The sequence below is a fragment of the Pteropus medius genome, unplaced genomic scaffold, assembly GCF_902729225.1.
Source record: "Pteropus medius unplaced genomic scaffold, Ma_sr-lr_union100, whole genome shotgun sequence".
In the NCBI taxonomy this organism is placed as follows: Eukaryota; Metazoa; Chordata; class Mammalia; order Chiroptera; family Pteropodidae; genus Pteropus; species Pteropus medius.
In genome coordinates this window covers 85,027-101,841 of record NW_024348531.1, presented here as the reverse complement: position 1 = coordinate 101,841, position 16,815 = coordinate 85,027, and the positions used below count along the sequence as shown (strand labels likewise).

The following is a 16,815-nucleotide window of genomic DNA, read 5'->3' as shown; positions in this document are numbered from 1 at the left end:
GCTGAGGACCACTGCAAGGTCTGTGGATGTGGATCATAAGCACATTCCTAGAAATCTAATTCCCCCATGTAAAAATGAAAAATCTGACACACACCTGCTCCTCAGTGAGGAATACCCTGGAACAGAGTGTTCCAGCCAGTCTGAGAGACATGGAAGTTCTGTCTACTCCCCACCTTCGGAGTGTTTACCATTCTCATGGCAGGGCAGGTAGAGGGCCAGCTGGTGGCAGCCCCAGGAATAGGGAGTCAGGACAGAAACCATGAGTGTCCTACACTTGGCTTGGAATACGGCATTTTCACCTCAGTGAGCACATGATAAGAGGATAGGCACAGGGACAGCAGTGCCTGAGGCTCTCTAACTACAGTTGGGGGCTTGTTAGCCACACGTTGTAGCATTCTAAAAGCCTAGGATCACCTATTTACGTAGTACATGATGCTAGAAAGGCTGGTCATTTTATAATGATTTTACACACAGAACAAATAAATGACAATTGACATGGTAAGAACAGAACTTTCTAGATATAAAAAGGCCAAAATAAGAAAAGGGCTTTCCCCCAATGGTGGGGAGCTAGTGGGGTGGTACAAGCTGCCTCTCCTAGGGGTGTGCTCCCTGACATCGGGACACCACAAAAGACTAGGCAGCTGCCTACTGTCCCACCTACCTCAAATGAAAATGACAGTTTGTTGCTTTTGTTCCTGTGAATACCCTTCACTATCTTCACTACTCGCCCCCACAACACTGTGGCTAAAATATTCTTGAAGTGAACAATCCTACAATTAAAGAACACCTAAATTCTTCTGAGTGGCTAATTAAGACCACCATAAACTTGCATCCTTTATAACTTCCCCATGGCCTGGACTTCTTCATACCTACCCACCCCTCATCCTCCCTGCTTCATTCCTAATGTAGCCTTCTAAATCTAACTCAGACTGAACTCCTGTCTTCCTCATCCTCAGGGCAAAATCTGGTGGTAGTGACATGGAGGCCCTGCCCCAGCCCATCTCAGGAAAGCCAGAGTGACAGCATGCAGCATCACAGGGCACACATGGAGGGCCTCGCTAGACATGAGAGGCTTTAACTTAGGAAGAATGAGCACATGAAATAATTCCTAAAACTTAGATGGTACTAAATTTTACCAAAAGATTTACCATAGAATTCCATTTAGTAGTTAAAGACTCCTGGTATATTTAAGTATGGATATGTTTACAAACATCCAATTTATTAAACTTTTGACACTTTTAATAACTTCTAATTTGTACTTTCTCTTAAAGCCTTGCCATGGGGTGTATATTGGGGACTTCACACATTCCTATTAGAAACTGAATGGCAACAGAACCAATTAAATGGGGAAAGAAAAAAAACCCTAAAAATCCTGGCCACTTTAAATATGACTCCTTGTATCTTTACACACATCCTACATTCATGAAAGTATTTATGTACATTCTTTAAACTGGAAAAAAAAAAAACGCATTGAGACTTGTTGACCCACAAAAAGTGCCACCACCTTTATGTTGCTTCCCAAAGATACTCCAGAATAGCATCTGGCTCATCCCATTGTAGCAGAAGCTACACAGGAGAGTTAGAGTAACCTGTCCTTGTCTATTCATAAAAACAAAATTAACACTCAAACCAACCAAATAAACGAAGTATTTGCTGCTTCAAGATGGGCTTCAAAATATTTTAATGAGAGTCCCATTTCTTCTCTTTTCTTTTCTTTGAGAAGTTTTGTTTTTATTTTATCTCAAAAGTTTAAACTTAGGAAAAACCAACAGTCAAATAAATTGCAACATATCTAAATTAGAGTTGGAAACATATATATTTTCTATCTCCAAGGATAGAAAGTAAATTCTGTTTAATTAAAAAACAAATATTTACGATCAACTGCCTTTTTATGTCTTTTTATGTCGTTTTGTAGCAATTTCAGTAATTGTTAGTTACTTGCTTTACAAGTAAAGAAACAAAAATTTGGAGCTGGAAAAGATCTCCAAGACATTGTGTAAACTTATCCATTTGCTTCCAGGAAGAATAATTAAATAATAAATAGATACTGTTTGTGTAGAAATTGATGCTAACTGCCTCCACACAAAATATCCCCTCATGTGAAATATTTCCCCTAATTTTTATCTTTCTCTCAATTTCCTATTTCCTACTGAAAAATGTACAGTGCTAACCCCTACAGGCTGCGGACAGGAGAGAATGATGTGGAAGGTACTCAGTGAGGGCAGGTCTACCCAGGATTTGGCCCATGCTGCTTGTCCTTCCACCTCTATCGGCCTTGCCACTCTGTCAAATCAGGATCCCTAAGCCAGCAAGTGCCCCTCTTTGCCACTGATGACAATCCCCTGTTCTGTTTGCCACTCCTCACAGCTTCTACTTTGTATTTAATTATAAACCCCTGAGGAGTCCCAGGGCTGGATTGGGGCTCAAGTCCAGGGAACATCTGCCTACAAGCACCTGGCTGACCACTCTCCCAGGCCTGCTCAGACAACCGCCACATTTCTGCCCCAGCCAAGCAGTGTGGGCCTCAGATGTCTCCAAGCAGAGGGACACAAGTGCTAATCACCTGAACAAGAGGAAGGTATGGCCATGTATCCACAGCTCCAGTGCTGGGTAGAAATAACCCCAAGTGGTATGAGCACAGGGTAGACCCACATTGCAGGAACTCAAAAGAGTCTTCAGAAGCCCCACCACACAGACTCTCAAAGAGATGTCCACAGGCAGTCTGCACTGCAGCCGGTGCCAGCTACCAGAGGCAGAGAGAACCTCTGATTCTTTAGAGTCCCTATGCATTATTTCAGCAACTCAAGGAGTACTGTGCAGGACCTAAGAAACATCTACATTATAAGAAAGTGTTAAACTCAAAGATAATCTCTTTCACATTCCTAAAAGCAAAATAATGAAGGGTCCCTGAAAAAAGCAAACAATTTTTACTATTTTCTAGGATTTTACTACTTATAATCTTGTCTCATCTTGGTTATACTTTAAAAAACAAATATTTTTCTATGGCCGTGAATTCATTTAAATAGCACAAAGTAGTTACCATATTATATTATATTTAAACTCAAATTACCCACCATTCCACAGTGGCAAAGGATTCAATTAAAATCCAAGATTCTCTTTCAGGTGATATGTTGATTAAAACTCTCCTAAGCTTTAAAAAATGTACCACTAGAAAGGAGAATCTGAAAGGGTCTTAACTTTCACATGATGGAAATGAAATGTTTCTAATAAAATGGCAGGTGTCCCATCAGAGGCGAGAAGATCACTTCCTCGGTAGATGCCCAGGGTCTGCATGCCTACAGCATGTGCTGGCTCACAGAAGGAAATGCATTCAACAGATGTGGTGGTTTATTATAGACTTGGGAGAAATCCAGACATTGCATTTTTGTTGTATAATGCATGGACATACTATAGACAAGAAGACCTGTGATTTTGTTTTAACTAGCCATTTATTTCAAGAGGTCAAACCAATGTACAGTGTATGGTCCATTATTTTATAGACCCTGTTCCAGTTCCAAGTGGTTTCAAAACCCCATTCAGAACGTTTTTGTTTAAGACAAAGAAGCATTTTCCAAATCTACAGGTGCTGAAAAAAACTTTTCCTCTCTTTTAAAGATATTCTTGTTCAAAATTTTTTTCACTTCTTTACCCCTTTAAAACCTTACATTAGTGCACTAACAGGAGCCTGAACCTATCCTCACTGTTCTATGCCTGTCACTCTGTGAACATCTGTGTTGCATCTTTAGGAAAAGAATGTCGGTATCAGGTTTGCCACATGATTTAGATGAATAACAGTTTCTTAATACAAAAGTTAGCCACCACCCCACACACACCCAAGAAACTAAAAGCCAATTAAACTCTGTCATAGATGTGTGTGCATATATAATATAATGTCAGGCTAAACAGTGCTCGTAGCCTGAGAAAAGCTATAAAGTATTACTTATTTCTCAAATAATCCTCATCCTATGTATTTTCCCTCATACAGAGTATATGATTTTTGGCCACTAAAATCTTTTTCTTTATACTGGCAGAAATTTGAAATCTTCGGATGTTCAGGAAACTCAAAGCCACAAATGAAGCCCCTGAAACAGCAAACTGCATCCTTGCTCACTAGACTGTGTGTGAGGGGTGAAGTCTGTGTAGAGGGTAACTTCACAGGTCGTGACAATTCATTACAGATCATTTTCTGCCAACAGTAAGTGACGTAGACATCTGATTTTAGTAAAAATATTTATGAAGTACATTTTTAAATGCTGTCTAGACTGATGCTGGAGTAGAGAAGATGGGTGCATTTAGGTGGATTATGTTTTATTTTACAGCATATTAATTCATAGTAGACAATAATTTGTGACTTAAAATATTTTCTTTAAAAAGATCTTTAAAAATTTAACAATGTTAGAAATCCAAATACTTGAAAGAATGAAGCAAAGTTAAAAATAACCATGCAAAATGTAAAAACAGATTCATGTTTGCTTTGTTTGAATAGTACTGTAGTTATAAAACAATTCTCTTGCTGCTAATTATGACCTCCTAAGTATGTCGAAGTTCTCTGGTATTTTATTTTGCTTTATAGTGTGCTGTCAGGGATTAAGTAATAGTATCTACATTTTCAAAAAGTTTTATAAGCAGTATTTATATATTATAAAAAATTGCTATCACTTTGATTAGTCTGAACTAAATTCTGACTAAGAAAACAAGAACAAAAAAACCCTTGATGATCTCTCCTAACTGCATCCAAACTTCATATAAATGTTATCCGTACATCATGTACATTTCCACAAGTGCTAAGGTTGTTTAATTTCTTATCATCTAAAGACTAACTACTCAATACGAAGTTATAGGACGACAATAAGGACAGTACAGAATCCCAAAGCATGAATACTACAGTCACCCTCAGTCTTCTGCATGTTTATATGCAGTACATCTGGTTTGATCTCTAAAGTCCACTTGGTCACTCAATCCCTATGGAGTTTGTGTGCTAATGAAATGCCATGCAAAATGATTTGAGATTACTGGTGCTGCTACTCCCAAGCTATCTTTTGGCAGCCCATTTAAACGCAAATGAATACAAACATGAGTTTCACATAATGTCACGGCTGAAGGAGAAGAACCTGATCCACTTCACTGTCACTCAGAAACAGCAAAGTTTGATGATTATAAATACTCTGAAACTTAGCAACTTCAGATAAGGAAATAAGAAACCTGATTTGGTCAACATTCGCTCCTGTGCTAAAAAACAAGAATGTGCAGCAGCTCCCTGGCATCTTACTTCAGGAAGCTCACATTCTTGTTGTCAAAAAGCAAAGGAAAGAAAGAGGCTTCCACATCATCCCCAGTGGCAGTGGTTCTCAGGTCAGTCTCAAAGTCAGACCAAACCAAGCTGTGCAAAGAGCTCTTCCAGCTCTAAAACCACGCCCCAAGGCTTGGTGTTTTCTACTAAGAAGTTAAGAGTGAGGAAAACCTTTAAACACCACAGCTGTTAGGTAACCACCGACGGCTATACCCTTGAGACTCTTAAGTTATGAATGATACCAATATTACATACATTCACCTAAATAAAGCTATGAAAAGACTGCTAAAATGGAATTAAGCACAAATAGTGCTAAATGCAATCATAGCTCTGCAGGTAGAAACCGCTATGCACATACACTGAAGTATTTCACAGAAAATTTAAAGTATTTAACATAATAAAACTGAGCAAAGAGAAGTTCTCATCACATTTTCTGAGCAAGGAGCATCAGCAGACCCTGATGGAAAGGTGGGTGAGCTTGGGCTCCCTCCTGCAGGGGTATCTGCATCCAGCTAGGGCTGCAGTGTCCTGTGGTTGTGTTCCTCTCCTGAGGGAATATTCTATTATTTTTGAGTGTTATGTGCCAGACACTGCCCTCGGCATGCATCGCTTCATTTAATCCTCACGAAGTCACCAAGAGGTGCACTCTGAGTGTTCTCATTTGACAGAGGAACTAGTTACTAAGGCACTCATAGGAGACAATCACGTGAGTAGCTGGGCCATAATCTAAACCTACAGACTGCACACTTGGCCACTGCACTCTTATCTTCTAAATTATGCATCTTTTAGTGTTGAAATGTCCTTTTCTAGGAAATAATGGTAGATGGTGAGTTTATTTTTCTTCTAATATTCTTATTTAGAACAATTAAAAGTTGGCAACAGTACAGTAGTCCTCCCGACTTAAAAAACAAAACAAAACAAAACAAAAAACAGATCCATGAAACCCAAACCCCTACTGTCTAAGAAGGGAGTCTGAGAAAGACTGTCAATGGGTATGAAGTCAGGCCTGAATGTCAGAAATACGGAAAATGAGCATAAGAGCAGAAAACCATACACAGCCCCTGGGACAACACTGGTGTGGTTGGGAAGGAGAGGATGAGCAAATCAGGGAAGGTGAGAGTAACTGCAGGGAGAGAAAGAATCCAAGATAATCCCCAAATTCTAAAACCTTGGATGATTGCAGGCACAATGGTACCACTAGCTGAGAAACAAAGCACAGAAGGATAAATTCATTTAGAAATGACCTTTCTAAATTAGAAATGGCAAATCTGGGGCACAGGTGGAACGCCCACGTAGAAAAGCTTGGTGAACAGTGGAATGCACCCTGCAGTTGAGGAAAGGGGTTTCGCTGGGAGAAGTATACTGGAAACACAGACGTGGTAGTTGAGATGTGCCAGAAAGAAAACACAAGCGCTACAGCAAGGTACTGGTGGACCCTGTGATACACACACAACCAGAAGCAGCCAGCTCACATGGGAGTTAAGGAAGGAATGAGGCACATGATGGACAGAGAACAGTGCTAGGGTGTGGGAAGCAAGGCAGAGAGAGAAGAGCAGGACAGCTGACAGTCCCAAGTGCCCCGGGAGGCTGAAAGCCATTCTTCAAACCTGTTAACCGAGTCATCAGCAGCGTTGGACAAAGGCTCACTGGAGTGGCCCAAATTCAGTGCAGGGGTTAAGCTGTTGGAGACATTACAGGAGACCACCCTCAGTGGAAAAGACAGGACTGAATTTACAAATTGAAGACCAACTGCAGAGAAAAGGGGGCTGGCCACACAGGAGAAAAGGGGCTGCCATGATGAAGAGCACAGGGGGTCCCTGAGTGCGTTCCAGAATGGCTCCAGAATGTCAGGATAGGCTAGTCTCTGGCTGGAAAAATGGGTATGGATGAAGAAGAATGCAGACAGGGAACGAGAAGCTGAAGAAGGTCTCACTATCCTTGGATAAAAGATCTGTGCCAGAAAGCAGTGTGCAACTGAAGAGAGACCTGAAGAGAATAACAACTTTAAGACAGATGAAAAGGGGAGTAAAGAGATTAACTGCTGACACTGATAGCCTGGTTCAAGTCTGAGATCATAATTTTATAAATCATTGTTATTGAGATATTTTACATGCAAGAAAATCCATCAATTTTAAGCACACAATTCATCGAGTTCTGACAAAGGCATACATTAGTGTGACCACCACCACAATCATGAAATATTATGTTCCCATCATCCCAAGTAGTTCCTTATGCTCCTTCCATTCCCAGCCCCAGGGAACCACTAATCTGCTATCACTAAAGTTCTGCCTTTTCCAGGGTTTTACTTAAAAGCATTTCTAGATATCTCCTTTCTGTTTGACTTTTCACTTAAGATAATGCTTTTAAAATTCATACATAGTGCAAGACAAGTAGGTAGTTCCTATCACCGCTATCGGCATTTCACAGTGTGACTGTCTGACAGTTTATTCATCCACTCATCAGCTGACAGACATATGGCTTCGTTTATTTGAGGCTACAATTAATAAAGCTACTAGGACACTCAGGTTCAAGTCTTGTGTGAACAGATGATTTCATTTCTCATGAGTAAATGCCCGGGAATAGGCCTGCTGGATTATATGGTTGGTGTACGCTGAATTTTGTTAAGAACTGCCAGACTCTTTTCAAAGTGACCATTCTACTTACCACCAGCACAATCTGAGAGCTGCGAGTATTGATACCTCCCAACACGGGGCATCATCAGTCTCATCATTTGGCCCATTCTAGTGGTCACAGTGCATCTGTGGCTTTAACTTGCATTCTCTAATGACACAGAGCATCTCTCAGTATGCTTATTGAACATTCTGCAAAACGTCTGTTCGAAACCTTCCCTCATCTGTTTTTGTTGGGTTGTATCTTCTTAATGTGCTGTCCTTTACACATTCTGGATACAAGTCCCCAACCACAGATACATTCTGCAAACGGCTCCTCTCACTCTGTTGCTTGCTTTCCATTCTCTTAACGAGAAATCTTTGCCTAACTCAAGTCAAAAAGATGTTCTCTTTAATTTTCTTTCAGAGTTAATTTTTATATTCTTATTTTTACATTTAGATATGCAATTATTGTAAAAACTATCCTTTCCCCATTTAGTTACCCTGGGATTTCTGGCAAAAATAACTGACCACGTATGTGTCGATTTATTTCTGGACTCAATTTGACTTCACTGAGCTTACATGAGTACTCTTATGTCAGTACCACATTGAGTTGATTATTATAGTTTAAAATGAGTCTTGAAATTAGGTAACATTAAGTCCTAAAATTCTGTTCTTCCTTTTCAACATTTTTGTTGCTATTCTAGGTCCTTGCAATTTGTGGGAATTTTAAAGTCAGTTTTTCAATTTCTACCAAAAAAAAAGCTTGCTGGGATTTTGATTAAGATGTAGTAAAGATGCAGTAAATCTATATAACAAATAGATGTAACAAATTCATATGGTCTTTTGATTCATGAACACAGTACCCCTCTACATTTATTAAGCTCCATCTTTAACTTAGACCATAAATTTGCAGTGGCGTCCATCAGTTCAGCTGTTTGCTGCAGACATGTTTACTATAGCACCTATCTAGGGTGGAGGGGTTTGTTGGGCAGATAAGAAGGAAGAAGGAACAAGGAACAAGAAAGAGTAATACTGGTATAACCAGTTCAAGGTGACCTACCAGGAGGTCCAGGCTGGCTAGAGAAGGAGAAACTGTGAGAAAGTGGGCAAAGGGCTCTGCAGAGGGCCAAAAACCAAAGTGTCAGCTCGTGAGACTATTAAAGGTAGAAGGCAACAGTAGCAGAGGGGAGAAGAGATAATAAAGGTTAAGACAGGAAACAAAGCTTTTCTGGGAGAAGACCCAGTACATGACTCTGGGCCTAGAAGTCCATAGTACAGTAGAGGGCAGACCACTGAAGTTAAGAGAGACAAAGAACATGTCGTCTGCGGGCAAGCTCCAGCATACTGAATTTATAGAGGATTCTGGAAGGCAATGGGGAAAGACTGATAAGGTCACCAAAGCTTTAAAAGTGACTGAGTGGAGTGACTAGGAGCAGTAAAAGGCGATCCATTTAAATGGCCTAAGTCTTGAAAGAGTTATCAAAAGGATCCCCTCAAGAGAGTAGAGACAACCGCAGAAGTAGAGAAAGTATGTGCAAATCATGTATACATAGATTCATGATATATTTAAAAAAAAACTTTTACAACTCAGTAATAAAAAGACAACCCGACTTAAAAATAGACAAAGGATCTGAATAGACACTTATCCAATGAAGACATATAAATGGCCAGTGAGCAAAAGGAAAGAGGCTCAACATCACCAGTCATCAGAGACATGCAAACCAAACCACATCACACCACCAGAATGGCTAAACACAAAACAACAGACAATAACAAGTGCTGGTGAGAAATCAGAGTCCTTACACAGTGCTGGGAGGAATTGTAAACTGTGTAACCGCTATGGAAAACAATCTGGTAGTTCCTCAAAAAGTTAAGCACAGAGTTACTACTTAATCAGCAATTCCAGTCCTAAGTATATACCTGCAAGAAATGAAAACATGGTCCACACAAAGATTTGCACACAAATATTCACAGTAGCCAAAAGGTGGAAACAACCTGAATGTCCAATCACTTGATGGATTAACTGTGGTAGGTATATCTATACGGTGGAATATTATTTGGCCATAAAAAGGAATGAAGTGCTAATACATGTTACAACATGGATGAACCTTGAAAGCATGCTCACTAAAGAAGCCAAACACAAGAGATCACATAATTCTACTTATATAAAATGTCCAGAAGAGGCAGAGAGAGAAATTAGATTAGTGACTGCCAAAGAGCATGGGAGGGAAAAAAGTGGGGAGTGATTGCCAATGGGCACAGAGTTTCTTTCTGGGGTGATGAAATATTCTATAATTAGATAGTGATGACGGCTGCATAGCTCTGTGAAACTAAAAACACTAAATTGTATACTTTAAAGGGGTAGATTTTATGGTACGTAAATTATATCTCAATAAAGCTGTTACTAAAAAAAAGAAAAGAAAAAAGAGCTTTCTAACCAAGAATGGTAGTTTTAGAAGTAATTGGCTGGCAAGTCTCAACTCTGTCACATGTCCTTCTGGTCTCAGATTTGTATGGTCTCAAGAAGTGATGTCTCTGGGCGAGCTGCCTCAGAGTGTTTGGTGTACAGAGCCCACTGACTGGCAAGTCTTGGGCAAGGCATGAGGTCGAAAAAACGCCACGAGACCCACATTTTCAATAGGAGCAATCTCTTCCTGTCATTAGTGATGAAAAAGTAATAGTTACAGACAGTGTGGAGGTTCTGGACCCACGGCGAGAGAATATACTGGAAAATGTGCACTTATTTTTAAAACTAAGAATATGCTGCTTATTTATCATAAAACTAGAAGATTCCAAGTCATGGGAAGACACACAGAGAGCAGAAGTGCCATTAGTAAGCTTCCCTTTGTTTCCTTGATCTCCACCAAGGCTTCGGAAGTCGGGCACTAATAAACACTGTATTTTTCAGTATCCCCTTGCTGACCTCGGTTTTGCTCTTTCTGAACAGCCATGCATTCCAGCTCACTCAGGAAGAATTCTGCTGGCAGGCCCAATCTCTCGTGGGAGGAGCTGAGCTGAAATCGATCCTGTAATAATTAGGAAGCACAAATCCCTCCCAAAACACTGCCCCTTTCCTAGCAATGTGACATGGGAACCCTCCCACCCTCAACCTGTAAAACAGAGAGAAAAGCTATTCTTGAGTCCCAACCATTCCAGCAGATTCCTTGGAATTTCAAACTTTCCACCTTCACTTGAGAACCAACTGAGAACAAGGAAGGAAGCACTGATGGAAAGACATAAACAAGTAAAAATCTTGCGAGTTCTATTTTGTTTTCCATTTAAGGATTCCACATATAAATTTAAAATGAGCAAAGAATGAAACTTCTTACTAAAAACAGGTTTCCATGACCTAAAAACTGAGAGTCCAGTATAGTGAATCTGTGCACTAAAGTTCCACAGAGACCATTAAGAATGTGCAGCTAATGTGCATGATGATGGTGACATTTTAATGATAAATAGGATGTACATTTTAAAAAAACATTGGAGAATCAAATAGCAATCTGTTAAAAGTGGTTATCTTCCAGGATTGGTATTCTAAGTAGCTCTCATATCCATATTGTTAATGCTTGATTTCTCTCAACCTTCCAGGCCCCTAACATTATTTTCTCTAGAGCACAAAACATCCTCGGATTTGAAAGTGCTGCTTAGCTCTTATAAAAGTATAGGATGACTTCTTGAGAAGGGAGTATATTGAGTTAATGTCAATTAACACTAATGTGGAAGCAGGAATTCCTTATTTGAAAGGTCCACAGTGACCAAACCGCCACCTCCTACAATGCTTTAAAAGATAGAACAGAATAAATGAAGCCCATCTTTCTATTTATGTATAATTTATATCCAACTTACTTTCAAAAAGAATTCCAGAGAGGATCTGATGGCCTACCTCACCCTAGTAAGGTTGCACAGTATGTCAGATATGCCACAGAACCTCAAAGTACCTGAAATTATGCTGCTCTTCTCTCTAGAAGCTGGCTCCAAATATGATGTGAAACCCAGTCAGGGCCCAAGCACAGTGGGTATGAGGACCATGGACTGGCTAGATGATGGGTAGCAGGTACAGCTGCCACCCACATACCTCATCAGGAAAGCTGAGAGGGAGAACCTCCTCCGAGCCAGCGCTTCATCCCAAGGCTGATCACGAGCCCTGCCATGTGCCCCAACCTTACCCTTATAGCCATTCTACGTTCCTGGGGACCCTAACATACTACTCTCCCAGAACCAGCCTGGGTTCTTCTTCCCCCAGGTCGAAGGCTACACTGTCCATAAAAGACACCTGTAAAAAAGACTACTCAGTGACTTTTGGTGGCAGACAGTAATATATTAAAAAATATAAGGTTAGGGATATTTGGGGTAAAAATTTACATAAATTTAAAACAAAGTATTCCTGGTGTGCCCTGATAGATTGCTCTGGTATCCAGATGCCTGAGAGAAAGATAATGCCAGTAAACGGTGGTGACTAAACACTCAGTGGATCGGACAGTAGAGTTGTAAACACTACAGAATATTTAAATCATAAAGAGAGATGTGCAAAGGCTGAGATTCGGATGAAGCTCTGAGAAGAGGCAGAAGCAAGGGAGCTTTGGAAGAAGCATGTTAATTGGCCAAACAGTGGGATAGGCCTAGACTGGACTGATGGGCTGGGCTGGGCTGGGCTGGGGAGTCTCCTCTACCTACTCATCACAATTGGGCAGTGGTGTCAGGAGAGCAATACAGAGACAGAATAAGTGTACAGGAGAATGACACTGGCAGGAGGTCTGGGGAGGAGAAAAGCCTACATAAAACTTGCAAGGTAGTTTGTCCAATACAAAGGAGATGGCAGAGAGGACTCCATGGTAGGATGCTCCGAACTGATTAGATGAGTTCGTACAACACCAACCCTTTGTGAAAAAATAATCTAGTAAATATGACTTTGGCAAAATGCTACAAATATAGTAGGATAAAAAGAACAGATTAAAGAAGATTTGAACTTGGGGATGCAAAAACAGATATCCTTAAAAGCTATATATACAACATACTGTGTTAAAAAGGACTAATAAAAAGCATGAGAAAGTTCCATAAGCAACAACTAACCAAATTTTCAAAAGATGTAGTTTCATAACCAGGAAAAAGGAGAGACTAAAGAGCACATCGGATGCAGACAATACAGCAGTAATGTTCATGGAGAAAAAAATCATCACATTAAATTTCTCATCATCTATGTTAAGATGACTAAAATGATGTTCCTCACAGAAGATGTATATAAAAGGTCAAAACATAAAAGTTTTATAATTTTTAAATTCAAAGCCAGATATGCTTGCATTTTATAATATGACTAAAAACCCTACAACTTATCAAGTCACTGAAAAATTATTTTGGATTGCTTCTCTATTACACCATAAAAACACCCAGCTAACATTTAACATACACATGATGGTAATGCATAAAACTTGATTGGATCCTTATTTTTTAAAAAACAAATAATGCTATAAATGACTTTTAGGGAATAACTGGAATAATTCAAATATGAACTTAAAAAATTAAATGACATTAGGGAATTATTGTTAATTAGGTTGATGTGATAATAGTAATAGGAATAAGAAATTATTCTTATTTTTAGGTGGTGGTGATATAAAAAGTTTTCATAGGTGAAGTATCTGAATAACACCTCCAAATAGTTGAATTAAAAAACAAACCCTTCACAGCAAAATGTACTGGATATATTGATAGACATTTTCTATTTTAACCTTTTACATGTTAAATATTTTTCTTGCCAAAAAAATTAGGGAAAACACAGGACAATGATGTTGATGACCTGTCAACAGATTTAGTTTTCCAAAAATTCTTCAAACAGCTCTTCACTTCTAATTTCTGACACATGAAGCAAAGCCAGCTCAGTTTAGATTATGCATATGGTCTGGGATCCTGGGAGCCTCTCACCCCACTATACAAAACTACAAAAACCTTGTAAGAAACAAGTCTTTGTTTTGTCTCAACTTAGAAAAGCATACAGCTTAACAAACCTAATGAGCAAAATACCTTTAAGGCCACCTGATTTCAGACTGTACTTTTCCCAATCTGTTAAATGCTAATGGATCACCAAGAATGTAGAAGTAAGATTACAAATGTGTAGCACTTCATAAATGAAAACAGCAAACAAAAAGCTTTTCTCCTTAAAGGACAAAAAAGCAAAAGAAAACAAGTCATTTCTAATAAAAAGAGAAAGACTGACTTTTGAACAGCAGTGAAAACCCCCATACCAAGAAATATTAGAATAAAAATGAAAATATTATGACATAGTAGTAAGAGGTGGGACAGAAAGGGGGTTCTCGGGTGGTAAAGAACAAGATGAGAGTCAGGAAAGACATTCCACTTGCACTTTCAGCTCTCATTTAAAAAGCAAAAACTCCAGTATGAAATTAACCACCAATTAAAACAGTTTAGAGATGGAAGGTAATTCTGAGAGAACTCAGACTTTTACAGGAAAAAGTGCCTTTGGAAACCATTCCGTGCAACCTCTCCTTCACTACAAGGAATTAAGGGCCAGGCTGCCAAGCCAGTCTACATCCCAACTTCCCAATTCCCCGCCTAACAAACTGCAACTGTGATCCTAACACTAATAGTAGAGAGAAGGCCACAGCCAATTTACCCAACAAAGAGAACTGGGAAAAATCACAAGAAACCACCCACATGTACAACTCCAAGCTTCCTAGTTGCTCATATCAATTCTACAATTGTGCTCACGTCAAAGCATAAACCTTCCCACTTTAGAAGATCAATTGAAGTGTGTCTTCTCAGGTTTCATTACTTTCACAAACAGAAAGGGAAGAAAGATAAGAAAATAAACATTAAGTGTTAATAAGACAGTACAAGTGGACCATTACTCTAATGAACTCCATCATTTGAAAAGCATTAAAGCCTCAGACTTTTATAATTTTAGAAAATTCTTAAGACAGTTATAAAATTTATCAAAATATGCTAAAACATTGATCTAAGTAACAGATGACTATATTACCTGTTAAGAGATTAATATTTATAAGTAAGAAGACTAATATATAAAAACTTTAGCTGTAAAAATTTCCATCTATCTGGGTAACCAGCATGAAAAATTTCGCTAAGGGAATTTTTAAGGACGTTTATAATTTTCATAAAATATAGGTGTGGGAAACAAGATAAGGCAGGTTGCTTTTTAAGGCAGTACAGATCCTGAAATTAGGGAAAAGCAAGACATTGCTAACTTTGTGGCACAGTTCCTTCTACAATACAGGAACATTATTTATATTCATTAAAGTAGTAGCAAAATCAATAGGTAATGACTACGATTTTGGAAATAAAATGAATTTGTACCTTAAGTGAGGCTAGTGGGTGTTCTGGACCAAGTAAACTCCAATGAAAGGAAGCCAGGTCTTCATCAGGGAGAATGTGATTTCCTAGAATGCAAACACGCATACTGTAAAAGCCATCACCATGAGTGACACAGGGAAACTTAAAATGTTATAACTGCATGTTATAATCCATATATTACCTTTGTTTCTTTTAGATTTTGCAATGTCACTTTTTAGGACCACTTCATTTGATAAACCACATAAAACTTCCACACAGAAACAATATTTCTTCATCTTCTAATATGAAGCAGCATGCAGCAGGCAGATTTCTTGCAGCTGCTTCAACTACAACTCGAATTCACAGTACACTTCCAACAGCATTCACACTGAGTATATTGCGTAACAACCTAAGCAACTTCCCAGTGCAAGAATAAGCTCAGCTTGATAATGCCAACTGGATACAAGTTCTTATTGGTTCACCAGACGACTGGACTCTGTGAACTAGTTTAACAGCAAAGGTGGAATCTGCAGTTATAAAATCTCTCTATGTAAGGTTATGTGACAATGACTGTTGCTTGTGACACGGATCAACACTCTTCTCCCATAATTTCCACCACCACCCTGTGGTCTGTGACAAAGAACAGACCACAACACAAGCAAGTAGTGCCATGCAGCTGTGTCCCCTTTCATCAGGCTGTGCAACAAATGAGACAGTATTGAGTTGAGAAGCTACATTTTGAGGAAACACTTTCCTTTCACGGTGTTTGCTGCCTGCTATACTAAAATCTTCAGCATGTTAGTTATCGCGATGCAATTTAAAGGTGGTAATTTTCTAAGTAATTCTGTAATTTTTATATCATAATTTAATCACAACCATACGGAGACAGCTAATTCATTAATTGGTCATTAACAGAAAGCAAAACAAGGTGAGATCATTTGCAACATTCCTAATCATAATATTCTAAACACACGAACACATGATATAGAAGTACTGAATTGCCGTGATGTCCAGAAGAGCAGAGCTACACCCTAGCTGTCTAGTCACCGAGCTCTGCACTGTTTTCCTCTGTTCATGGGTTGCACAGAACCTTACTGTGAAGTATGAAGTGTCCGAGATTCTTTTTAAGCTTCTTTATGAAAAAATATTAAGCCAATTCCAACATCAGTAGTAGTCCGTTAAAACGCAGGTCAAAAACACTTTAAATGAATATTCCGCCCAACTTTTCCAAAACAAAACAACATATATAGCTAAAATTTCTATTACAAAAAGGAAAAGGAAAAGGAAAATAACCTTTCTCATTTGAGGACACTGAAACTTTTAAACGAAATCTAAAATAAGAATGCTCACCCAATTAAGAGTTTACCTATACCCTGCCTAAATTTTTTGAAGAAATTCCAAGCCCTAACTTAATTACTAAATTATCCAAAATGTCACTACCGATTGCTTTTCATTTATTTTAAAATTTCATAAAATAATTTAGCTGTAAGAGTTATAAGTTGGCATTATCTCCCAAAAAATGTGTTCAATGTTTCTTAAATAAAAAAAATCCTTCCACATCTCAAATCAGCTAAGGCACTCATAGTCTAAAAGCATACAATTTCCAGTTCATTA

The 16,815-nt window shown here is 38.8% G+C and overlaps 1 protein-coding gene across 1 annotated transcript in view; it reads right to left on the bottom strand.

Annotated features, from left to right (window-relative positions):
• Positions 1-16,815, bottom strand: part of FAM120A (family with sequence similarity 120 member A) — a 103,215-nt gene that overhangs the window by 66,531 nt on the left and 19,869 nt on the right. Inside the window, exon 3 of the mRNA XM_039879817.1 lies at positions 15,226-15,308. Within this exon, the coding sequence (XP_039735751.1) occupies positions 15,226-15,308 (83 nt within the window). The remainder of the gene's footprint in view (positions 1-15,225; positions 15,309-16,815) is intronic.